The 26,045-nt window shown below is 34.9% G+C and overlaps 4 protein-coding genes and 1 non-coding gene across 5 annotated transcripts; 2 read left to right on the forward strand and 3 right to left on the reverse strand.

Moving 5' to 3' along the window:
* The first annotated feature begins 8,356 nt into the window (after window positions 1–8,356).
* Window positions 8,357–8,479, forward strand: LOC115972661. The gene has a single exon (XR_004087522.1). It is a non-coding gene; the product is annotated as a small nucleolar RNA snoR77 (small nucleolar RNA).
* A 585-nt stretch (window positions 8,480–9,064) lies between these two features.
* Window positions 9,065–13,041, reverse strand: LOC115969903. The gene is made up of 3 exons (XM_031089538.1): window positions 12,772–13,041; window positions 12,334–12,619; window positions 9,065–9,741 (listed from the first exon to the last, which is right to left on the reverse strand). Exons 1-3 carry the CDS (start codon window positions 12,838–12,840, stop codon window positions 9,389–9,391), a joined length of 708 nt encoding a protein of 235 aa, XP_030945398.1. The 5' UTR covers window positions 12,841–13,041; the 3' UTR covers window positions 9,065–9,388.
* A 4,838-nt stretch (window positions 13,042–17,879) lies between these two features.
* LOC115971209 (glycosyltransferase family protein 64 C3) lies at window positions 17,880–19,224 on the reverse strand. Its single transcript, XM_031090975.1, has one exon. The coding sequence runs from the start codon at window positions 19,207–19,209 to the stop codon at window positions 18,211–18,213; it is 999 nt and encodes a 332-aa protein (XP_030946835.1). The 5' UTR covers window positions 19,210–19,224; the 3' UTR covers window positions 17,880–18,210.
* LOC115971211 lies at window positions 19,096–22,667 on the forward strand. Its single transcript, XM_031090977.1, has 4 exons — window positions 19,096–19,186; window positions 19,383–19,589; window positions 20,566–20,697; window positions 21,108–22,667. Exons 2-4 carry the CDS (start codon window positions 19,437–19,439, stop codon window positions 21,192–21,194), a joined length of 372 nt encoding a protein of 123 aa, XP_030946837.1. The 5' UTR covers window positions 19,096–19,186; window positions 19,383–19,436; the 3' UTR covers window positions 21,195–22,667.
* Window positions 22,668–24,749: 2,082 nt separating this feature from the next.
* Window positions 24,750–25,555, reverse strand: LOC115971210 (auxin-responsive protein SAUR71-like). The gene has a single exon (XM_031090976.1). It carries the CDS (start codon window positions 25,387–25,389, stop codon window positions 24,874–24,876), a length of 516 nt encoding a protein of 171 aa, XP_030946836.1. The 5' UTR covers window positions 25,390–25,555; the 3' UTR covers window positions 24,750–24,873.
* Between the last annotated feature and the right edge of the window lie 490 nt (window positions 25,556–26,045).

The following is a 26,045-nucleotide window of genomic DNA, read 5'->3' on the forward strand; positions in this document are numbered from 1 at the left end:
TTTTTTTGCATATTAATTATGATCCTTTTTTTTTTTTTCTTTTCTTTTTTGTTAAAGAAATTTTATCGTCAACACAACAAATTATAAGTGATGAAACTTTCACTTAAGCCAACGGGGGCTTGGCTAAGTGGGTAAGGCTCGGACACTTCGTGCACCACACCTAGGTTCGAGTTCCGCTGCCCGCAGGAGTCCGTTGGTGGGTATACTTGGTGAGGGGTGTACTCACAAAGTGAGGTGACTCTCACACGGATGGCTCGACTAATTGAGCGGCCACCGGCTCCCTGCCGGGGGTGTAATATAACCATAAAAGCCCCTATTTTTGTTTACCAAAAAAAAAAAAAACTTTCACTTAAACCTATAATTCCTGAATCTGGTAAAAAAAAAGACCTATAATTCCTGATCGGGCAAATGTAATGAATCATAAAAGCTTTCTAATTCTATCAGTAGGTCACAAGTGGTAATTATAGTTCCACAATTTTTTGAAGTGAAAAGTTATAATTCTAGTGATCTACTTGTTACACAAGTGATTTAAGCTGACGTGATATTGTCTGTCACATAACATTGTGTATAAGCAAGAATTTGAACATCAAATCTCTTATCCGAAATTCAGCCAAAAAAAAATCTCTTATCCCAAAATAAGAGACTTTAGCATTACCACTAGTATATTCTTTGTGCCGGATATATTTGCCACTGGCTCGAATGATTGTCTTCCGTTTTTTGATTCCCGATTTGCCCTTTACCTTTTCATTAATTCGGTGCGTGATTTTGCATTTGATTAGATTACTTTATGTGTTTTAATTGATTAAGGAAAATCTCAAAAACGTCAGTGCCACGTCAGCCTGGACTCTGGATAAGGTCGGTGACAAGGTAATCTAATCAAATGTGACAAAGCAGCAAAAAACTCGCCTTTTCCCATTAAAAGACAACAAAACCAGTTTTGGAGAAATGACTGAGTAATCTAGTGGATTATGTTACTTGTCTATTATTTCACAAAAAAAAATTTTATTTGTTTAAAATTGTTGAGTCAGTAATTAATTTCCGTTTAAAAATTTTTTCTAACTAATAATTTTAAATATATAGAAGTTTTTTAATAAAATAGTGGATCATATCACTTATCTACCGTGTGAATCTTATAATTTCTCCAACTTTTAGAAAATAATCAAGTATATCTTTTTTTTATTATTATTACTTATTTTAAAATAAAGTTGAGATAGAAAATAGTGTGGAGCCTACAAATAATGAATGATTTAAGAAAAAAAAAGTTTATAGTTGGTTGACAAAAGCAAATTAAATTTTTTTTTAATAATGCTAAAGATACAAATTATTTTGCAAAAAATTTTACAAAATGTTAATGCTATGAGTGATTATTAGTAAATGAAAAAGTGATATTAATGATAAATCTAGATGAAAACCAATAATAAGTTGGCTACATCAACATTTTATAAAAATATTGTAAAATAGTTTGTAGTTATAACATTACTCTAATTTTTTTTATTTTTTTCCATCTAATTAGCTATAAAAAAATTATGGAATACCACCCTTTTAGTTTTGAGGAGTAATTATTCACATGAGTGGTATTTTTTTCTTTCACATAAAAATAGCTTTGGCTAATTAAATTAACAGCTAGGATTTATATCGCTATATTTGGAAGACTTAGTATCCATTTGAAAATAGGTTATTTAGCTGAAACTGAAAACTTTTTATTGGGATTTATCATTCATGTGAGAGGCAGTATTATATCGCTATATTTGGAAGATTTAGTGTCCATTTGAAAATAGCTTATTTAACTGAAGTTGAAAACTTTTTGGTGAAAGTATCATAAAAGTTAGCTAAATAGTACAGTGGAACTCATGAATAGTACCAAAAGGTGCAATAGGACTCATAAATAGAACAAAAATAAACTAAAAATGCAAATAAGCTGAAATTTTCAGCTTGTCCCAAATGCACACTTAATAATAAATCAACCAAAGAGTACTCTCTCATAAAAAATTACTCAGTGTCACAAAGTAGAGTTCTATAGTTCTCTTTCTTCTCGTCTCGTTATGAATTTAGTTAGTGGAATCTACCATTCCTATGAGAAAAGAAAATACCACATCACATGTTATACTATATAATAAAAGTTAGATCACGAAAACTGTGATTGTATTAAGTGACTTTTTTTTTTTTTTTTTGGCACTAAGTGTCTACACGCTCATTAATTATTGGAAAATATTTTTTATACAACCCATTATGTGGCGGATAAGAAAACCATCCAAGTGTATTTATAGTCACATTATATTTTTAAGGAGTCATGTAACTTACTTAAATAATATAAATGAATGGTTTTTTTAGCTATCACATAATGGGATGCATAAAAACCTTGCTCTTAATTATTTAGCTAGTTTTTCTTTGATTAAATTTTATAAATAATTACAAGTTACCCACTTGTGGTTAAGCTAGATTTTATATTACCTACCCATGGTTAGCTCTTAATGGCAACTCCAAGAATTTTTTCTAGGTGGGACAATAAAAAGATAAATATTGGGTAGTAGATGAATCTTGCAGTTTACATGATTTTCTTATTAAAATTTGTCTGTAGTAGTAGGAAGAAAATAAAAGATAAACTATAAGTTAATTTGGTATATTGTTTCTTAATATAATGAACATACTAATTATAGTTGTTAAATTTAATCTTAGAAATACTCTATTGCTTCTAAATACAATACCATCCATCACCCTTGACGTGATAGTCATTTCACAAGTACAAATTCTTGTGGGGTGCAGAGGCAAGAGTTAGAGTTCAAGTCTGTATAAGGGAGTTTTATACACACATATACTTAAATCAAACTAAAGTATGATTTCTGATGATGCACGAAAATTAGTAGGTTGAAATACTTTGGGCTATGGTAATGGCTGTAAGTCCTAAAAAGAAAGAAAGAATTGTCAAAGGTGACCAATGTAAACCGGCCAAGGATCTTCCGACGGTTAAGTCAATTTTTTCTCTGGAACACAAGGATAGGAAATAGTAAATGGTAGGAACTTACCTTGGATGAATGAGATTTGCTCAGTTTGTAAAGAGTTAGAAGTGGGTCTACTTATTCGAACCCACCATTATCGTGGATGGTGTGGGTGGTTAATGGAGAAAATGGGATATGTGGAGTGAAATCCAAGGAGTCCCTTCCACGTATTAAGAGCAATATGTCGTGGTATGATTATGTGGAATCTTTGGAGAATTCTTCGTAGGATTTATCAAGTATAATCCAATCGTCCATGTACCTAATCGTCCATAGAGGACTTCCCTCAAACTGAAACATCTTGTTATTAATGGACAGGCATTATTCATGCATTCTGTCATTCTTAGACCTCTTTCTTTGGACGTGGTCAGGTCATGGATGACAACCAAGTATGGGTTAGCCTTAATGGATCTCCATCACTTTCTACCTTAGATTAAGAAATAAAATAAAAATATAATAAAGATATTAATTATTGTTGTTTAGTAAACTTTAATTATTATTGGTTAAACTATTTTTATCAATTAGTTTATTTCTTTACCCTATACAGTTCTTTTATTTAACAATTCAACTCAACTTTGACAATTATTGGTTTTTTTAAATATATTAAGAAATATTTTATTGTCTTAACATTTGTTTTTGTCTTCACTCAATCACTCCCCTATCCCACTTTTCTTGTCTAATTGTTTTTAAGAATCACCCATTGTTTAATTGTTTTTTAGTGTTAACATTTTCTAATTACTGACATATCCATGCCCCCATTTCCCACTTAAACAAATAACAAATTAAAAACACATTCAAATTCAACCACTACACTCATAGATTTGGTCAAATGTATAAATTAATTGTAACTTTATCTGCAATAATAAATTATTAAAAGAATCATATTCGAGCTTATTATATATATATACACAATATATAAAATGATTTCTCTATTTCAACTGGACTTTTATATGGTTCAAAAATACCCTTATTAATGAAGGATAAGTTCATTTAGAAATAAGGTCATAAATGTCAAATAACAAATTTAATTTTGAATTCAAAAATAGAATTCCTAAAATTTAGGATTTTTTCCCTTCATGTTCAAAAAAGAAATTACAGTTACGGTTTATCTCTAAAGTTTATCATTTTTATTTGTTTGAAAAAAATATATATTTATAAATTATAATAGACGTAAATTATTAATCTTTACTCGAAAAAATAGAAGAGCCTCTGAGTACGCATTCGTGTGCGTGCTTAAATACTAGTACTATTTATAAGAAGATTCTATTATTTGTACTGAACTTTTATGTGGTTCAAAAATAGCCATAAACCATAAGTTTAACAAGGAAAAAACTTGAGGACAGCCCAGTAAAAATATCTCAAACTTCACTTAAAATGCTTACAAAATAGGACACTTTCCTACTAATTTATGTTTTTCAAAACAAATTTATCTATCAAAAAAAAAAAAAAAATTATGACACTAGATCAAAAAAATAAGAAAGTCTCATCACACGTGCAAAGCGCGTGTGTTGAGGTTAGTGTGTGTGTGTGTGTGTGTGTATAGGTGTAAATGCACTTTTAGTTCCTACATTTTGTACATTTTTCTATTTTGGTCCCTATATTTTATTTTTACCATTTTTAGTCCCAAAAAAAAATTAACGTCTCACATTTAAGTCCTTACCATCAACCAACTAATGGGGAAAGTTGATGTGGCTGACGGAGAGAATTGTAAATCATTTAAAAATATTAAAAATCCACCGTGGTCAAGTCTGCCTTGCCATGTGGCCTTCCCGCCTAACTTACTCGCATGCGTCCCTCACGTGACCACCACTACCACGTTAATCTCCCAAATCAGTACCAGAAACCCTAACAACAAAAAACATTCCTCACCTCCACCCACACAGCTATTCCTCAAAGCCCAGACCAGAATGGAAGCAAGCTGCTCAACAAGTTCCAGCGTGAGGAGGAGAACACCAATGAGGTGCTACTGTAATAAAAAACCTATCATAGTTGTGTCATGGACATCAGACAATCCTGGCAGAAGATTCTATAGCTGTCCAAACTATTGGGTAAATTGTTAGTTATTTTTATTTAAAATTGTTGATTCAAAATGTGATGGTTCTAAGCTTATATGAATCTTCTTGTTGTAGTATTATATTTTGTCAAAGAGTAGGCATGAATTTAAGCAAAGAGTCAAGACTCAAGAATTTAGTCGAAATGTTACATGCCTATTACATTTTCATTGTATATTGAGTTCTAGTTTGAAGTACAATGGAAAAGCAAATACAGATCCCATGGGTCAAATTTTAATTCAGTTTTGCCCTCTCCTTCAACCAATAAATTTCAGAAAGTGTACTAATAGACACTTTATATTCTTCATGATTTTTAGATGAGAGTAGCTATTTATGTCACTATGTTGTTGTGTCTATTTATGTCACTATGTCTATTGTATCTGTGGATGTTCTTCATGAATAACTTACTGAGTGAATAACTGGATTTTATTGGATGCTCAACAAATTGATCTTTACTTGCGATATTGATGGTCAAAGATGGAGCATTCCTCTAATTGGATGGGCAAGAGAGATGATTTTCTTCATCCGCCCACAATTTAGAAGAAAGCTTTGGGAACAGATGGTGGCTTAGAAGTTAGAATCTAATGAAGGAGCTTAGTACCTCAAGTAAAGTAGACTTGAAGCTTTTTTGCCTTTCATCATTAGCAATGAGGAATCTGCCCATTTAAAGAAAATGGACAAAGTGTGAAGCAGTCAAAGCTCTGAGATATCTTTTTAAAGATTTTGGGAAAATGATGAGAAGTCTTGACTTGGGAAGAGCATCTAGGATAACTCAAACAGGATCTCCCATAAAAGGAAGGTCAGCTGGGGACTTTTAGGTTACTAAGTCTCAAAAGGGGAAATAATGAGAGAAATAGGAAATGACCAGCCACCAATGTTACAGACATAACATTGATTCTAGTACCTAGAACACCAACAGAATGGATCAATGGCATGGAAAAAACCTTAGAAGTGGTACTATAAAAGGGGATGAAGCTCCTACTAAAAGGCATTCAGGAAGAAGCACTCATATACTAGAAAAAGATATTAAATAGAGAGATGTGAGCTTGAAATAGAGTGGAGAGTGAGGAATTGTGAAGGATCCTACAAAAAATACTTAGGTATACACTTGGATTCAAAGGGATTCAAATTTCATAAGTCTTGGAAGCCTAAAGAGAGCTATCTAAGTCTGTGATTTTTGAACTTTATTGAACCTTGTGATATATCCCAGCAAAGTAGGACTCAATGTATTCAAATACTTGATATAATTTTGAGCATCCCTGATGTTATTTATTTGCACTCTTTTAGTTCCTTTGTTGTTCTTTAGTTATTTGTTCAACCAACACACACACACGCACATACTATCTTTCCGCAGTGAGTAAAGCTCAGTCCACCAACTATTTACACTATCCTTTGGAGGCCCAAGATCCTTTCAGACCATTGGCCTTGGGCTTTGTCTAAAGTAGTAACCCACACACACAGAAATTTAGATTAAACCTTAAGAATTTTTTTTTTTTTTTTGAGAGAGTTTCAACCTATGACGTCCGCTCTTGATGATAACTTTTTATCATTAAACCATAAGAACATAAATCATGCCTGATATATAATAATTTATAATCAACTACAGTAAATGGCACCATGTTAGTAACGTTATTCACCCAAGGAACTAATTTGGAAACAAATTCTCTAATATGTAATCAGTCTTAGGTAGCATTAAAACCAAATTCTAATAAATGCTTTTGGAGTGTGGGGGGTAAGGGTTGGAGTTCAAATCTCCAGAAGGGAGCTTCACATACATATACACTTAGATTAGACTAGAGTAGAAATTATATCTTGTATATAAAAAAAATTAAACAATAAAAAAATAAAAAACAAAAAACAAAAAACAAAAAACAAATTCTAATATAGAGTACGTTGGACAAGAGAATATGTTTGATAAGGAAAGATTATAAACAAGAAAGTGTATGATTTACCTCCAATACTTTTTTTAACTGGACATGTCCTTTTATTTTAAATATACAAGGCAAATGATAATGGGTTTTAATTTCCACATTTTATTAAGTTAGTGGATGATGTGACAGTTTCTTGTTAAAACAAAAAGAGATTATAGTTAAAAAAGTACTGGAGTTAAGTCAACTCCAGAAATATGTTTGATAAGGAAATATTATAAAGTCACTAATGACATTGCCAACATTCAAATCATAATTGATACCGGAAATAATATTGAGTTTGAATTTTAGTTTAAGAATAGGTAAGAAAACAGAAATTCCATCAATTAAAAATTGATCTTATTTTTTTTCTTAAATCACCATTTAATTAGGATTAAAAATTATATATAAGTTTGAATTTTAGTTTAAGAATCGGTAAGAAAACAGAAAGTCCATCAATTAAAAATTGATCATATTTTTTTTCTTAAATTACCCTTAATTAGGATTAAAAATAATATATAATAATTTTAATAAAAATACTCCAACAAGTGCATATCAGATTTTATCTTCATTATTTTATTTTTTAGAGAGAAATAATAACGTGAAAAAGTGATACATGATGGATTGTTATACAAACCTCTATCTAAAATTATCTTATAGGCCCACTCAATCGGGCATATAAACAAGAGATTCTTTCTCTAACTCTACAGGCCCAATGGGCATACAATGGCCCAAACAAAACAAATAGTAGTACCACGTTGAAGGGTAAAGTCGTGAATATGAGTTGAGATGAAGGCTACTAGGTTGCCTCACTCGTATATATACATGCCTAAAAGGCTGAGAGGTTCACAAATACATTAAGCTCGTCTTAGGGTTTCTCTTCGCTTCTCTTTAAGCCTGACAGAAAATTGGGGCAGAGTAACATTGGAACTCGCCGTTAGGGCTTCTCACCTCTAAACTATACATTGGTTTCACTAGTTTTGCTCCTCTGATCTTTTTTTTTTTTTTTTTTTTTGGGTTCAATGGCAATTTTATAATTGTATATGGGGCTTGAGTTTGGCTCTTTGGCTAACAAAAAACTGTGCCATAGAGATGAATATAGTCCCTATATTAAACTTTCAACCTTTTCATCCATATTCGCTATGACTTTTTTTAGATCTAGCGAATTTCTTCGATTTGGGTGATACATTTTTCTAAGCCGTTCTTCTGATAATAAGAGTTGCTTGCCGATCTTTGTTTTATCATTAGTATGTTATTGTTTTTGGGTATTCTAGTTCATGTGTCGAATTTTCTCGATACTCGATTTAGTTAAGGTTTTTGTTTTTGTTTATGTTTTATTTATTTTTTTTAAAAATTTTGAATATTAATGTAATTGTTAGCAAAATTTAGTTTTGAGTAGTAATTCAGGCAGCCTCTTCGCTAAAGTTTAATGGCGAAGAAGGTGTTGTACTGCTCGTAAATTAATGTCTTTTGCTCTTCAGACTTGCTGAGATGCCTTTGAAGCTGGTCTAGTAAGCTCAAGTACATTCTTTTTTTGTTTTACAAAATTCTAATTCGGAATTTTCTTTATGGAGAATCAGTATGTGATAAGAAATTCTAATAAAAATAATGCTATGAGTGAAATCTTTATTAATTAACGAACTCCGCATGCAACAAGCGTTGCACCCAATTGATGCAAAACGAACAAACAAAAATCACAGGCAGAGGATCTCCGTTGTCTATTACAAAGAGCTTTCATATAATCTGTGAAAATCTTTAGCACTCTCACCCATTTGAGAAAAAAACAAGTTGCCTTCTCGGCTTCTCTCCGTTAGAATCAAAACAATTTCATGGTGTGCTGAACTTGTTAAATTTCAATCTTTTTTTTTATGGGATTATTTTAGCTGCCAATGATATAACCTAATAGGCTAAAGACCTTTTTTCAATTCACAAATTATTAAGTTTCAATTTTCAAATGTCATGTTCATAAAATCACTGAACAGGCTAATGTGTAATGATGAATAGTGAAAGTAAATTCTGGTGATTTGTGAAGGGGAATGATGAATCCATTGTGTGCTTGGGGCATAAGCTTCATATTTGCCACTTCCTAAAACACTAATTGTGTAATACAGCCTTAACTAAATACTAATTACAAGTCATTTCAAGACATAGAAAAAGACAACTGACTATAGGAAAACTGAAAAGAAGGCTTCCCCAGAAGCTGATCATGGATAAAAACGTGAGAACAGTGATTCAGAGTCCTTGCAGTTTGCAACCTACCATCTCTTTTATTTACATAAAATCCCCTTTAGAGTTTAGAGGGCACATTGTAATTAGCACTGCCTGGAAAAAGAAAATCAAAATCAGGGTGAAGAAAGTCCTATTCTGTTATCTTCTAAGTTCTAACAACTGGACCTACATGTACAACATCAAGTGCTGAAGCAGCTCAACCAATGTGTTACCATTCGACAGGAGCCGAATTGTTTTTAAGGAAATGTGGCTGCATACTGTGTTGTTGCTGCCAGTGTGGTAATTCTCCAGCTTCTTGCACCATTCCATCATACTCAAAAGCCCTTTGACCGCTGATATTTGAATCGGAGTCATAATCTGTGTCCATCATTTCCACCTCCTCCGTTTCCATGGCCTCTGACACACCTGCTGAAGGTGACTTTGCTCCTGAGGCTAAAGGAGGTTGAGGTGCAACCCAGGGAACAACAGCCACACAGTCATTTGAAACCATGGGGTTCTTGTCTGTGTCTTCTTTCTCCATGGAATTCCCTAACTTCCCATTTCCTAGTGCGAGGAAATGTTCTGTGGGTTGTACATTAAAGATGAATAATGTGAATAAATGATTCCAAGACCAACAAAAGCTAATAACCAGAACACAAACATAAAAATATTTACTAATTTAACACCAGTAATTACCATTCCAATAGTGATAGTAATAGATAGAAAAGCACAATCAAGAAACATGTTGCAGTGACCAATTTACAATTGACATTCAATAATTATTTGGAATTTTAGGAGTGGAAAATGGGTATGTCTGTTTCACCGCCAACTGGTGCCAGAAAACTTTCATGTGAATAAATCTTTCACAATGTGTGTTTTATCTCAAGCCCAAACAATCAGAGAACAGTCACACACATCAAAGGCACATTCTCATGGGAAACAGAAAGTTTTCTTTGTAAGGAATTAGGCTACTTATTTAACACCAATCAGACTCTATTTCTTCTCTAGAAACTCAAACAACTCTGCAGGTACAGACATTAGAGTCAGACTATGCTGGTTGAATCCATGAGGATATTTGATATATCCCAATCAAAAGGACCAGGACAAGTAGCACTGACAGTGAGACATGACAAGGGTTATGTAAAGTGTAAACAAAGCTAGATGCATTTGGTATTTGGGGTGATGTTTTGTCATTTATAACCAAGTAGAGGCCCACTTCTTGACAAGTATATTTAAGGTAAATGATGCAATTTTTTGGCAGTGATCTAAGATTATAATTTGTTGGTGAGGCACAGCAGTTTCAGACAAAAATTTGCAGGTTGGGGAAATAAAGTCTCTAATATTACTAAATTGCATGGTTTGAGATGAATATATTCTCTGGTGGCAGCTCCAACACTTTATTCTTTTGCACAATAAAATCAGAAACTGGTTCTTTAATAAATCTCTCTTTCTCATTATAAAAATTGGGAGCTGGATATTTAACTTATAATGAGAAGCTTTTGAAATGATCTATATTTGTGGTCCTCAGTAGGAGGACATCTTTCTGTCGGTATCTTCCTATCATATATTTTCCTTTGATAGTGCTGAGGTAACCCAATTAGTTACTGTTAAGTTGATTCTCCCTTTCTGAGAGTATAGTTTTTTAGCTGCCCCATCCCCAAAAAGTGCTTGAGGAGTTTACTTACAACAAATGAAAAAGAACAGAAACATACAGATACATGCTGCATACATGTCAATCCTCACCACCAATAGTTCCTTGCAAAAACCTAGCATTTTTTCTTCACAATACCTTCTAATTACCCAACACACATCCCCATTACTCTTCCTATGTCTGTGGCAAAATTACAATTGTACGGTCCTTCCACACTCACTTTCACCATTTCCTCACAAGATCTGATCAAGCAATCCATTTAAAGTCACTTTAAGCGACATATAATCCATTGGTGTGTGTGTATTTTTCACCTTTCACGTGGTTAGGAAGGAAAATTATACTAACAATTTACTGAAAGATTCCAATCTAGGCCCAAAATCAACAAATGAATGCAGTACTTAAACATTGGCTCAGACCTCCAAATTCAATCTTTGCAAATCAAATAGCTTCTTTTAAGCTATTGTCTAAAATTCATATTATCCAAGAATAAAGACAAATTGTGAAAGAAAAAGAGACAGTAGTTGACAGAATTTTCGTGCACCTATACCTATAATCTATGACAGATTTTTTTTGGTGAACTAATTGTGTACTTAAGGTTTCCCTCCTATCTAATAAAATTCATTCATTATTTATACATATATAAGTGCATGCATGAAGCTCATTAAACAGACCTTTCCCTTTTTTTTGTTTTTTGATAAGTAAGAATGGTATACCTACAGGCCTATGCATAAAAAGCACAGAGCACACCAACAATCAAAAAAGAAGGAAATGAGAGAGGAAACTGATAAAAACCAAACAGCAAAATTAAACAAACCTTTCCTCATACATATATATGTATATATAATGCATATCTATTTTCTTATCTTAATTTTAAATGGGCATCACTCTCCAATCTAATAAACCGTGATCAAACAAAGGTCTATGTACCTCACTTCTAATAAATCATGGAATCAAAATATGTCTACTCTATGTACCTCAATTCCATAATAGACAAGTACAACAATAGAGAGCCTAGTAATCAATCAAAATATCTAGGATTAACTTATCAAAAGCTCAAATACAGTTTTTTCTTTTTTTAGTAAGAAAGTTACTCATGCACGTAATGGATCATGATCCCACAACCTCACTCTCCACCTTACTTACAAGGGTGTAGGTGCCACTTGCGCTAAAACTCATTGGTGTTATATATATATATATATATATATATATATATATAAAATCACTTTTTCGTTCAGTGAACTAAAGTAACAACAAAATTACAAATTCACAAATGGCCATAGGTCACAAAATAAATCAGCCTACATTCTTTGATTCATCAAATCATTTCTTTCGTATTGAGGAAAAAGTATAAATCAGTTTGGTGGTTTCTATATATGATCAAAGGCTCCATGGCAACACATTTAAAACGCTTAATGAAGATGAATTGAACTTCATAAAAAGGAAAATAAAAAAAAGCATGTAGTAGTAGCATAGCATTCAACCATAGCAGAAACTACATACAAATGGGAGACTTTGATACCGACCTTTCAATCCCGGAATCAATGCAGAGTTCACAACAATAGGAAAATCAGGCGAACAAGGAGACTTAAAAAACGGGGTGTTTAGTGGCTGATTGTAGAGAAAAAGAGCTCTCTCCTCCAAACTATTACTCGAAAGCATCGACAGTGGAGCAACAGCCAGTTGCAGCATATTATTACTACTGCATGTGAAGGGTTGTTGTTGTTGATCTTGCAATAACAACCCTTGTTCAAGTATCTGGGGAACTCTAATTGGTGGGTCTTCATTCATGTTTTCAAGTAATTCAACATCCTAAAAATTCATACAAACAAAATAAAAAAAATATGAATGATTTTGTTTAAGATCATATGAATAAGACTATAAGATAAAATTTGCAAGTACTTGACAAATTGGTGATTATTGATATTTTTGTAGAAATTGAGAGAAAAAAATTGGAGGAGTACCAGTCTTGGGGATTTTCTGGGAGAAAATGGAATGAAAGAGAGATCATGATGAAGATCCTTGCGCTTCATGGCTTCGTTTTAAGAACACAATCAGTAAAGCTAATTGAATTCAAAAACCCTAATCTTCATTCTTTAATACTAGTATTAATCGCTCTCTCTCTCTCTCTCTCTGTGTTTCTTTTGCCGCGGTTTTCATTTTCCTGTTAGTTTCTCGCGTAGTTTCTTCGTGTTCCGTGGCACAACTTTGGATTCAACTTATTCTGCGTTTGCGTTTTGTTTCGTTTTGTTTTGTTTTGTTTTTTTTTTTTTTTCTCCTGCCGTTGTTTTTGACTTTTCAGCCTGTTTACCGTACATTTTCCATCTACTCATGTACTGTTCACAACAAAATTAACCGGAGAATGCACACAAGTGGGTCCCCATTTACTGTTTATAGACCCATAAACTTCACTTTTCGGCAATTTTTTCATTAAAAATGGGTCCCACGATACTATTTATACATTTAAAAATTATTTTGTTACAGTGTTTTCAGTTTTCAATTTTAACAAAATAAGTTCTATCCAAACAGACTCTTAGTGTGAAAGTGGTATTTAACGTGTGGACAAATTTTTGGGCACTAATTTTATTAGCTGCTCACACAAATATATACTCATATAAGTCCATAAATTATTTTGAACTCACATAAATATTTTGTTACAAATATTTCATATATAAGCTCCATAAATTATCTTGGATCATCTCACACATATTAGCCACATATTATCCAACTTGGGTTTTTACAAAAATGCCCATTATATTACTATCAAAATTGGGCCACAAAACTATACTATCTCTACAAAAAAGTCCAAACTCATTTACCTTGTGGGCAAAACCCAAAAAGCCCAACAAAACTCTATACAAAGCTTGCTACTACACAGCACCTTAAAGCCCGTTGCTACACTGCACCTCTAAAACCCGTTGCTACACGGCACCTTAAAACCCATTGTTACACAGCACCTCTAAAACCCGTTGCTACACGGCAATATTTTTACAAAATTTTACAAAACCCAAAATGCTATTTTGGCACTACCTTACAAAGCCCAAATACTAATTTGGTACCTATTTTACAAAGTCCAAATACTAATTTGGCATATATTTTATAAAACCCAAATACTATTTTGGCAACTATTTTACAAAGCCCAAATACTAATTTGACACCTATTTTATAAAACCCAAGTATTAATTAAAGTTCAAGTATTAATTTGGCACCTATTTCACAAAGCCCAAATACTAATTTAACACCTATTTTATAAAACCTAAGTACTATTTTGGCACTACTTTACAAAGCCCAAATCTATTTTGACAACTATTTATAAAAGCCCAAAATACTATTTTAGCAAAAACAATTACATTATGCTCAAAGCCCAAAACTATTTCTTGGCAAAATATATACTAAAGTCCCTAACTCATGGGAAATATAAATTACTCATCTCTCAAAAATATTTCTTTCACAAAATTAATGGAAACTATGCTTATTTTTCTATAATCAACTAACTACAAAAGCCCATGTATATTACCCATGGCAAAACTATTCATTTTTGTAGAGATGACCAAGCCCAAGGAAGCTCAACTACAAAACCCAGCTAAGCCAACCCAGCTCATATACAAATCCCAGCAGCTGAAGTTCATGTGAGCTGTTTAGTCAAACTTCAGTACAACTTAACAGCTGGAGCCTATTGCCATCCGTTCCAACTTGTCCAATCAAATCAGAAGAAGACACGTGTCTAGCAGGGGTTAAACCCTTCCTTGCCAAGTTGAATTCCATCATTTCTCATATGACATAAAGCTGAGGTGACGTGAAAAAAAACTAGGAAGCTTTAGCCAGCTGTATCTCCTTCCTTCTCCAACCCATTTGATCAAGGACCAAGGGCAGCCATAACCAGGCCATGAAAGCTTCTGGAACAACTTGAAATCACTTCATTATCATGTCAAAAACGTGTACTTTCTGGTTCATGAACTAAGCACATGAACCCAAATGGAGAAACGCAAGGAAATGTGATTTGGAGGGCATCAAAGGGATCCCAGCATAGGGCTCCAAGATTGACACCTAGCTTGGGGTGATACAATTTGCCCTAAGAAGCTCTGATTCTAACAGCAGCAAAACCAAGATCATTGGCCTAATACATGCTTTAATCCCATTAACTAAGGCCAATCAGCATTTAACGCTAAGCCAGAATCCAAGCTGTTATTACCCAAAACAACAAGAACATTCTAAAAGCTGAGCTTACTACTCTTGGCCAAAATCCTAGGAATGATTCATTAAAGATTTTTTGAAGATTGAAGTTGATTTAGCAAATATTATTTGCTGATTACCCCCTCTAATTCAACTATAAATGGAACTCTCCATTAACACCTTAAAGGGGGGACCCATATTTACACTAAGAGATACACTAATAGAAATGAGTTTTTCCTTAATCTCTCTGTTTAGCCTTCTTTAAGCTCTGAAAAAGTTAGTGAGTTCTTAGTTTCAAGTTTAGAAACTAAGTTCCCCAGCTCTTATCTAACAAACACTCCTCATACCACTACTCATAAACACTTATCTATCTCTAGTAGAAAGCTCTAGCAGCTTTACTGTACACTCTCACTCACTACTCATACTACTCAAAATGACTCTCTCTATTCACTACATATACTATATCTATGAGCATGCCTTGGTACCATAATGATCTTGCTGCGCTAGCTGGAATCTCTCTCTCTCCCTTCATCCTACACTAAGTTTTCCTTATCATTTGTTATAATGAAGTCCATGATATTTATTTACTCATTTACTATTGAAGATTATGATGTAACTATTACTATAGAAATTTTCCCTCATATTATTGTGTTAGAAGACTCTTCTCCAAAGCCAATGGATGATGAGTTTTGAAAATGTAGATACTTTCCTTAATTTGTGAAATAGCTAACAGTTGAAAGTTTATTCTGTTCTATCTTACTTTACCATTGAGACATTTTATTGCTGGACTGTTTTATTGTAGAAACATTTTACTGCTGGGCTATTTCTTGTAGTATGCTTTTTAATCATGCTGACGTGTCTGATGTAGGAATTGTTTATGGGTCATTCTTGTCAGTCTCAACCTAAGCCCAAGGCATAAAATAAAGTGAATTTTTCGGATCTTCACCAATAGCCTTTGGGTCGTACTTTGAGCCCATCGTCGAGTTTCGATTTAGGCCCCCAACCCAACAAAAATCTCATTTGTTGGAAGGAAAAACTTTTTCGCCCCCGACACAGTGTTAATGATAAAATATTGAGAAAGGTGAATTGCTGAGGAAGTCTCCCTTCCTTAATCCTACGTGTGAAATGTGATCTGGAAATTTGTTTGAGCGCTCTGCTCATCGCATCATTCCCCAAGCCTTTGGAAGATAAGCTTCTGTTTCTGTGCTCATGGTGGTAGTCATTATCATACGAGAAAGACTTACTAGGAGGAGTCCTTGATCTCTGCCTATAACTACCATCCTCTTCATCGCCAGAAGAGAAATTAGAAATGAAGGGAGTCCGCCTTCTCCGTTCATGGCGTAACTTTCTCTTTAAATGATCAATCTCCTGCTACTTGGCTTTGGTATTTTTCTCATGAGAGAGGTGGCTACTACCCCGAGAATGGCTCCTACTAGTATGGGTAGTATGCACACTCCCCTCCCGGTCCCTTCTTCGCTCAAGGTTGACAAAATGATCTTTATGTTAGGACCCTATAGATTCTGCCTGGTGTGAACCTGAACCTACCATAGTTGGATGTCAAACTCACTATAACACCGGAATTTCCCACAGATGGTGCCAATTGTAAGGACCGAATTTAAGTCCCTAGCCCAAAAGATGGATGGACTTAGGCCCAAAAAACCCAAAACAATAAATTTGTAGAGAGTGGGTTGGAAAACTGGGCTAAAATGAGTTGGACAATAAGTAAAGTGGGTTCAAATAACAAGAACAGGAAGACAGATTGATTTAAACTAAAGAAAATCGTATTCGGCACAGTTCGAGGAGATCAGTTCTCATATATTTTTCACGAGTATGATTACAAATTTGGTTCCTGATTGCTACAGTATTTTTTTCTTGGTTTCTCGATCTCCTTCTTTCATTGCCTTTTTCTCCTTTTATACTCTCTTCACCTTTCATCTTTACCCTTCACGTGCAAGCCAGATGGTTGGTGTTGATACTTGTTCTATCAGTACCTTCCTGAAGTCTTTATGTAGTAGCTGTAAGGCTGAAAACCACTGTTCAGGTATCACCTTCACATTAATGCGACTAGAGGGTTTGCTATAAAGTATTTAATGCGGTGGTAGTAACTTTCTCTTTAAATATTTTAGGACTCCTCCTTGTCCTATATTTTTGTAATGCTTATCCGTACCAACAGAATTTCCTGGAACGTTCCCCTACACGGTAGACCATCTCTTCGAACCTCGACTGACCAAAGCCGAGGAGACATTCATCCTCGGCCCACCCTCCTGGGCCCTTATGACCAAAACTAACTTTCTCATTTACTAACACGAATTCCCTTGACAATGCTCACTCCTCCTCAGATGACCTTTCGTCCTCGGATTGGGCCCCAGGCCCAACATATATATAGATAACGAGCTCCTGAGCCCAACACCCCTACAAGTACTATTTAGGCATTGAATTGTTTTTTTTTTTTTTTCTTTTCAATTTCTTTTTTTGATAATTGAGATAATAGTATTGAGAAAGAGGAGGCCCATACTTACAGATGGTGGAAACAACAAGGCGAAAATGACCCATTGGGAGAATGAAAGAGATGGGATAAGTTCCATAGGTTGAAGAAAATAATGCTCAATTAGCCAAAAGGTGAGCAATTGTTTCATTTGCTTCTATATTTATCGCAGTCATGAATTACTTTGTAGTTCCATGAGACTCAATAACATTATATCTCACTTAGTGTGCATTTGGCTCCAAATTAAAAAGCCAGCTTATTTTACTATTTAGGTTATTTTTGCTACTATTCATAGATCCTTTGCACTTTTTGGTACTATTCATGAGTCCCCCCGCTGTACTATTTCAGCTAACTTTTACCTTTCAGCAAAAAATTTTCAGTTTCAGCAAAATAAGCGGATTTCAAACAAACCCTTAAAATTTGGAGTTAGAGCTTGTTAACTAAGACTTTATTTACTTTCCATAGTTCATTGTTATCATAATTTTCTTTATCGGACTTAAAAATTATCTTCACAGGTAATACCATACCCACATTCCCTTAAATACAAAGTCAAATAATTCATCCAACTCGTTAATTAATCAAATTGAAGTTTGACATAAACCATCCAACTATCTCAAAAAAAGTTAGTAAATGGACAATCATTTATCTTTGAGTTAAAACGTTTACAATGAGTAATTACCAATTCTCAAGTGATGATCTTGAATGAGCAATTCTAACATGTAAAGAAAAAAAAAAAAAAAATCTCCTATGATTTATCACAAAACACCAAATGTCCTCCTTTCTCACACAAACCTTGTTCACCAACTGAATTAACTACCTTCCCATAACCGTATCTCAAAGGCATTCTTCCCATCACTCTATGAAACTCCATTATACACTTCCCTCTCCTCTTCCTATGCTCCCCTCTCCTACTACTCAACCCCACTTCCTTCACTCCCTCATCTTTCAATCCCAACCGTTGATCAACATCAACGTCATTCCTCGCATCCCCGTAATCCCTGGCCCACTTCGCCCCCACCAAAACGGGCCCCACGTTAGTCTCATCAGCCACCACAAAATTCATCAAGATGTCCTCACAATTACTCATCCGATCAACGGTCCTCCTCATCTCAACCATCGCGGGCCCACCGTTACAGCTGTACTTAAACAGGTAATCATTTCTCAGAATCATAAACTTGGTGAGCAAAATCGAGTACTTCTCTGGATGCACAGTGTAAATCCACTCCTTCCTCGACAAATCAAGATCGTGCGACCTCACGAAGAATCCAATCAGACGGTCACGGTTCGATCCCCAAACCCTCACCGCGAACTCGAACGATTCGTGGTCGATCTCCACGTCATCGTCGCATATCAAAACGGCGTGGGTCCCGATGGAAGATCTAGGGAGGAACCGATTGTTGAGGCTGTTCGATGATTGGCGGAGCAGAGAAATTGAGTGATGGAGAGAGAGATTTTGGGCCAATTGGGCTACGGTTTGGGCCGGTGTGGAGGGGTTTCCCCAGAGGACGAGCACGGAGGATACGAGAGGCGAAGTTGCGTACGTGGCAGCCAGTGATTGGAGCAGAGGAATACGAGACTCGGAGTAACCGTTGATCAAGACCGTTATTTGATCGGATCGGAGCGTCCGCGGGTCGCGCTGGGCCTTCGGGTCGCACGGATCATCGGATAGTGTACGAAAACCGTTTACAGAGAAGAAGAAGAAAAAGAAGAGTATCACGAAGGTTCGAATCTGATTCATCTCCATTAGAGCAACATGGATCAGCTTGATTTTATTAAATGGTTTTTCAGTGGCAATTTCGATAATAATGATAGATTTTGAGTGCAAATTTGCGGGAGTGGCAGTTTTGTTATTTGTGAGAACTACGCGGGTGAATTGTTAATTTGTTATTTTATTTTATTTATTTCCTCTTGCAGCAGTAACGTTATCTGATTCTGAAGTGCGTGACAGCGTGAGGTGAGGAAAGTGTAAAAATGGCGATGATGATGTGTACTATGGCCCCTGGGAAGCTCTACTTTTTACGGAATTTGCCATCGGCTCCGTTAAAGACGACGAGGCGGCGTTTTTTAATGAAGCCTGTGCGTTGCGCGCCAATTCAGCCAGTGTCAGTGTCAGTGGAACAACAGGTATAAAATCATTTCTGACTTTCTGAGCTTAAAGTGAATTAAGAATAATAGTCAGGCGCAATGCGCATTTTATCATGCTGACCTTATTGGAAATTTAACGAATCTTTTTGGGAATTTAAAACTCACTCACTTTTCCAAGGTCCCTGAAGCCCATCTTACTAAAAAAAAATGTAGTATGTGACTCTGTATGTTGGGCCAAATTCAATGATTTAAAAAAAAAAAAAAAACAACGCAAAAAATTAAGTAAATGCTACATGTCACAAATCTAGCTAAAAATTAGAGGGAAATGAGAGAATTTAAATGTTTTGAGTTACCTAAGTTATGCCTGTGAATATTTCTCTATGGCATTTATTAGTGTTGGGGCCATCTTAGGTTCCGCAATTGAATTCAATCACGGGATGCATTGAATCTATTGATCAATGCAATAAAAACAATGTTGTCTTGTTTAAAGATAAGTAAAATTAAATTTAACCATATGATTCATTTACAGTACCTAAGTTTACCCATGTTGTGATTAAGGCTGGGGCTCTTTTGTTGTTTGACATTGAGATTTACATGACATTGATGTCTATATTTTGGTGCTATTGACAATTGTGCCATCATCACTGCTGTTGAATTTCTAAACGGGATCGACAGATTTCAATTCTTATTTGTTTTTTTCATTGATGCCTAAATCAAGTTCTTACTCAAATTTGGTTCAAGTTTTAGATAAATACAGAAGATACATTAAAAATAGATGGAAAGGGTCTAAATTTCTTTAATTTGGATGCTTCATAAGTGGAACTATTTTGTGGAAACTTGAGGAAGTTTGGAACAATGGATTTTTAAATTAAATATTGATTGAGATGTATATTCTTCCTCTTTATTATACAGAAAACTTAACATGCTACTACACAAGGTTCAATATGGATAACATCTTAATCTGTATTGACTTAGGCTACAATTGCTGTTCTTACTCTAGTCCAGTTGTTTTAAGGTTGATGCAGGAATTAGCTGCGAACCTTGCAATGGTACAGGATGGTTAACTTGTGATTTTTGTAAAGGGCAAAAGACCAATGTGAAAGCTGAAAACAATCGGATCTACCGTCGATGTCCATCTTGCAGAGCTGTAAGTAGTCCATTAAGTACTCTTCTCAAAGCTTGTAAAATGGTACTTTTGTCGTCAAGTTGATGAGAATACTTTTCTATTGTGATGAAAACATTTAGTGTAGCATGGTTGAAAATGATGCATTAAGGTTGCATGGAAAGATATACGTTAAGCACCCATTTTAGACATGACATGACATGGGCGTGAATATGGCATAGCTCAACTGGTGAACCTTCCCAGCTAAAGATCTAGCAGTGGATTGTCTTACTACTACCCTTGCGTTTTTTATATGTTTGTAGCTCTTGGTTTTGATAATCCCTTCGTCAATGTACCTCGGGGTTTTATAGCATTTATTAGTTATAGATTTATCTCATGGATAGCAATCTGTTAGAGAATCCTTGTTTTTATTCATTCTTGACATTTGGCTGCAGATTGGATACATCTTGTGCTCAAAGTGCAAAGTTTTCAAATGTGTAACCTTCCCAAATGACAGTGATGGTGCAAATCTATCCTTTTGAGCCTCGAAACTATTCTGGTTTGCTAGCATGATCATAAACTTCAGCGAGGATACACTATGCTCATGAGGTGGAATTTAATTGTTTTGAACAACTTTCTTTCAGGTTCTCATCTTTTCCTTCTGTGTGATATTCCATCTCAAGAAGGTCTTCTTTGAGTGACATTTATGTAATTTACATATTACAAGTTGGAAAGAAAAGGGAAAGGAATGGTTGAGTTTTAACCTTTGATATTTCTTTTTTCTTATTGGAATAAACTACAATCATAAAATTGAATGGTTATCATTCTTGATTGAGATTGTGATTTTAATTCAAGTGTAGAACATTTTTTATTCAAGAGGATGGGCTGAGCCAGGAGGGCAAGTGCCCTCTACCCTCTCTTTTCTGAGGTACAACTAAAATAGCTCCTTTGAGACATGCCAGTACATCGATCCTTTTGGATTTTGTTTCTGCTGTACAGGGTTTTAGAAGTGTTTGATTAGAGTTTTATCTTTGAAATTAGTTACCCCATCTTAGAGTTGAATTTCCCTTGAGGCTGAAAATATTTTTTGAAAAATGTTTTTCACATTTTCTGTTGTTTGGCATGACGAAAAAAACGTCAACAGAAAACAAGGCAAAAGAGGTAGAAAATGCTGATCACCTCTCCCTTGCGTACTCACTAACAGCGCCATCACCACATTTGTCACCACACCATCACCACCACCACCGCCACCATCACCACCATACTATCTTCTCGCTACCACCACAGGTCTGGCACTACTGCGCACCTACATGAAATATTGTGATTTCTGTGTGAGCCAAAAGACATAAAATGTTTTTGGGATTATTTTCAAAGTCACAATCAAATACAGAGAAATAAGTTATTTTTTGGGAGGGGGAAGGGGTTGTTAAATTGTAATGCTGGTAGAGATACCTGTGATGTATTCCTATATGTTGAACTAACTAGAACGGTTAGTATTGCTATTCTTTTTTCTTCTCATTTCAAAAGTAACTTGAAATGAGGATGTGGTAAAAACAAAGGAAAGAGATGAGATGAAATATATTAAAAGTTAGATGTAGCCCTTTTAGGAAATGGAAAAGCTAACTCAAGTTTATAGGATGCAAATAACATAAAAGAAAGAGTAAAAATGATCAAAGCCAGACACACAAACACATAGATTTACGTGGTTTACCCTAAATAAGGGTTACGTCCACAAGTTGGTTGAAATTTTATTATGATGATTATGACAGGAGTTACATGGATAATTAGCACATATAAACCGCTCTTTTACTACAGCTACACAAACATGAGAAATCACGGAAGGGGACTTAGGGCATCTAAAGTGTACTCAAAGGCAGAAATACGCCCAATAATTGTATGGACACCAATTTTATTTGATTTGGGGCCATGATGTCCATGATCGCAGCCAAAATTTAGGTATAACCAACAGTGTGCATCTGGTTCCACATACATCCCATCAATCTCCCACTTGGAGACTAACACCATCAAAATATTAACTCCATATGTCTTCTCATCATAACACATGTTGCAGCAACTCACTGCTTTGTACTCAAGCTCAGAGGCCAACTGAAGCTGAGCATAGCTTTAGTATCTCAATGGTGATTGACTTGGTTAACATGTCTACTGGATTTTGACTCCTATGGACCCTCTCAACTGACAACGCTCTATCATCTAGAATGGTTATGAATGAAGTGATGATCTCTAGCATGTATATGCTTCATTCTAGTGTGAAATACTGCATTCTTTGCCAAGTCCTTATGAGTGTGACCATACATGTCACCTTTACTACTTGGTTATAAAGTTGTGTTCTTGAGGCAATGGGAACTTGGTTCCATCTTCATAGTTTGGCTTCAACACTGTCTCTTTAATGCTACTGCAGCGAGTTCCTGAAAAGGTATTTGGAATGAAAGGAACAATGAAGCATATTGAACTTGATAGAATCCAATAAAATTGGAAACTTTTGGTCCTCGTTTGTGAGGGTGACTAGATTTGTCTCTTCCACTACTACTTAGCTCAGTTTTAATGTTGTCTTCAAGACAATATGAATTTGGCTGTCTTCGTAATTTGACTTTATCACTTGCTGTTCTTGAGATATTGCTGCATTGGCACCTTCCTGAGCCTGACTTCTTATTCGTTTTCAATATGGATGGTGTTGTGCCAAAAGTAAATGTGCCCAGTTGTGATTGTCGTTTTCCTCTGTCATCATCTTGGACTATTTGTATTTGTGGGCCTATCCTTGAAATAGAAGGCTGTGCAAGCTACAGGGTTGACCATCACAATCTGTCCAGAGGTTCCATGTCGCTGACATAGCCACGCATTGTAACCATCTCTTTAACCAAAGAGAAAGTGGGCTAAATTTGCCCCTGCTTAAGTTTTGTACTGGTTTTAGAACCAGTACTATATTTTGGCCCATTGTCTTGACAACTAGAGGCCACACATGTTGAATGATTATTTTACCTCACTTATGTGGGTAATGCCTTCTTACTTCCCATTGAGAAGGGCTTGGATCCCTCTTTACTTCTTCTGGTCCTTGGTCAACTTCAGCCAGGATGATGCATCATGTTGACATGTGGTTGTACTTCCAGAAAGTTTGAATTGAATAGATGCATGTGAGTCTCATAATGAAAGTAATAGAATGTGCTACTGTAATCTTTTCTTTTTTAACTTGACTTGATCTGAGTGCGAATTGTTGCAATATAACATGGTTGTGCTGTGCATTATTATATCTTTTAGATCTGCTTTCACAACCAAACACATTGGATACTGTACTCTGTACTTGCGGATTATAATACAATATTTTGTGTTAAGCCTTGAGAAGCTCAAACAAGTGGTTTCCCTATGATGAAATTGCATATGGTTAAAGCATTTATACTTTGATGAATTCTACAATAGGACAATTCCGTTGGACTTAATCCGTATACTACTCATTAATAAGTGTAGCTGCCTTATCGTGTAGTGTAGTGTCTTATACATGGGCATTCTCAAAGCTCATTCACTATTCTTGACATATATTGTTAATCCTTATATTTTGAAGCAAATTATTTATGTCATATATTAGTGGTAAATAAGTCTCCATGTTGAGTTGTCTAAAGTTCTACCGTGATTGTCAAAGTTCTTTAACCAAAATTTTCTAAGAACAAAGGTTATCTAACCGTAATTTCTTTCTTGTAAGCTCCATTTGTTTGAGCTGAAAATGGTACAACAGAAGAAAAATGAACTAAGAAATGGATATATACATGCAAAACTATGTGATTTCCTCAGCCTAGGACTTATCTAAATAATTGCTTTTGCTGTGCAAGATCTGAAGCAGGGCTGCCTACAGCAAATACTAGAGGCTACCTTAACACCATCACCATTTGTGTCGCGAATGAACTTGTTTGACAGTGTTATATGCAATTCTGTAAGTTTTAAAGATCTGTTTCTTTTTAGCTCCTTGACTAGGAAAAAGAACTAAACAAAGAATGAGATACATAGGTGCCACAGAATGCATCAGTGGAATGGTTGGATTAGTAGACAACGCAAGTTGTTTGATGCTCCCAGTAATTTTCAAATAGTTACTGTTACATCTTATTCAAATCTCTCTCTAGCTAGCTCTCACTGTCATAAATGCCCTCATCTAAAGAAATAACATGAAGATGAGGGGCTCAAAGTCAAAAACAGAAAAATGAAATCCAAAAGTAACTATCTGCACATTGGGCTTTGTGGATGGTGAGAATGTTGAGTACGCTGGCTTTTTGATGAACAGCATTGAACCTTCTCATCCATGCTAAACCTGCATTCTTGCACAAGGAAATGGTCCTTTTCCTCCACCATCTTCAAAATGTTCTCAAACACAGAAACTTCACAAGGAATCCTCAAAACACCTGTCTGTTGAAACCCGAATTCCTCTTCTGCTTCTCTTAACAAAATGTGAAATGCATGATGACCCAAATACTCGGTCGGAATTACGAATCTCTTTAGCTCTTCTCCAACACAAACGGCAAGGTAGCCTTTGGGGACAACATTATTGCTGGAAACATCACCACGGATATTAGAGTAATCAGATGAAGAAAGTGTTCTTTTGAGAAACTTGATGGTCTTTCTGCTGCTGCTGCTGCTGCTTGTGGTTTTTGATGAGTTAGCAAGCTTTCTCCATTTCTTGAGGATCTGCTGGAGCCTCACAATATCTCTGATCTTGTTAGACTTCTTTGAATCCATGGATATGGTGTCTCTTGCTACTTAATTATCTATTGAGTAGCTTGCTGTTGTCGCCTGTCAATCTTAGATGGGTGCTTCTAATTTATAGAGGTTTGGACCTTTGGACTTCTGATTATTATTATTATTGGATAAGGGACTTCTGATTCTTTTTTTTTGAGGAGGGACTTCCGAATTTTAAATGTTCATTTTTCAATGAAAAATTTATATTATGTGAATCTGTATTAAAAAAGTATTATAATATAAAATTGTAATTTGTGTTTTCTAATTAAATTGTAGGTTTCAGTTAACTCAACCGGTAAAGTTTCTCATGATTGTATAAGAGATCTGAGATTCAATCCCCGTCTACACTAAAAATTAGTTGTTGTCTTAGTCTGATGATAAAGAACTTTCATTAAGAGCGGACGTCATAAGTTGAAACTCTCTAAAAAAAAAATTTTGATTTTGTCGAGCAATATAGCATATATCTATGTGGTTATTATTATTATTAAGCGTTTTATGCATGAAAATGTGTTAATTAAGCTACAATACTCTTGTCATATGTTATCATATAATTGAATTTAATTATTTTTGAAAGAATATAACATTTTTGTGCTGCATTGATTAATAATTTAACACAATTATATGGTCATAGAGTTGAATTTAATTAATAAACTTTT

The sequence above is a fragment of the Quercus lobata genome, chromosome 12 (genome assembly GCF_001633185.2).
Source record: "Quercus lobata isolate SW786 chromosome 12, ValleyOak3.0 Primary Assembly, whole genome shotgun sequence".
Lineage (NCBI taxonomy): Eukaryota > Viridiplantae > Streptophyta > Magnoliopsida > Fagales > Fagaceae > Quercus > Quercus lobata.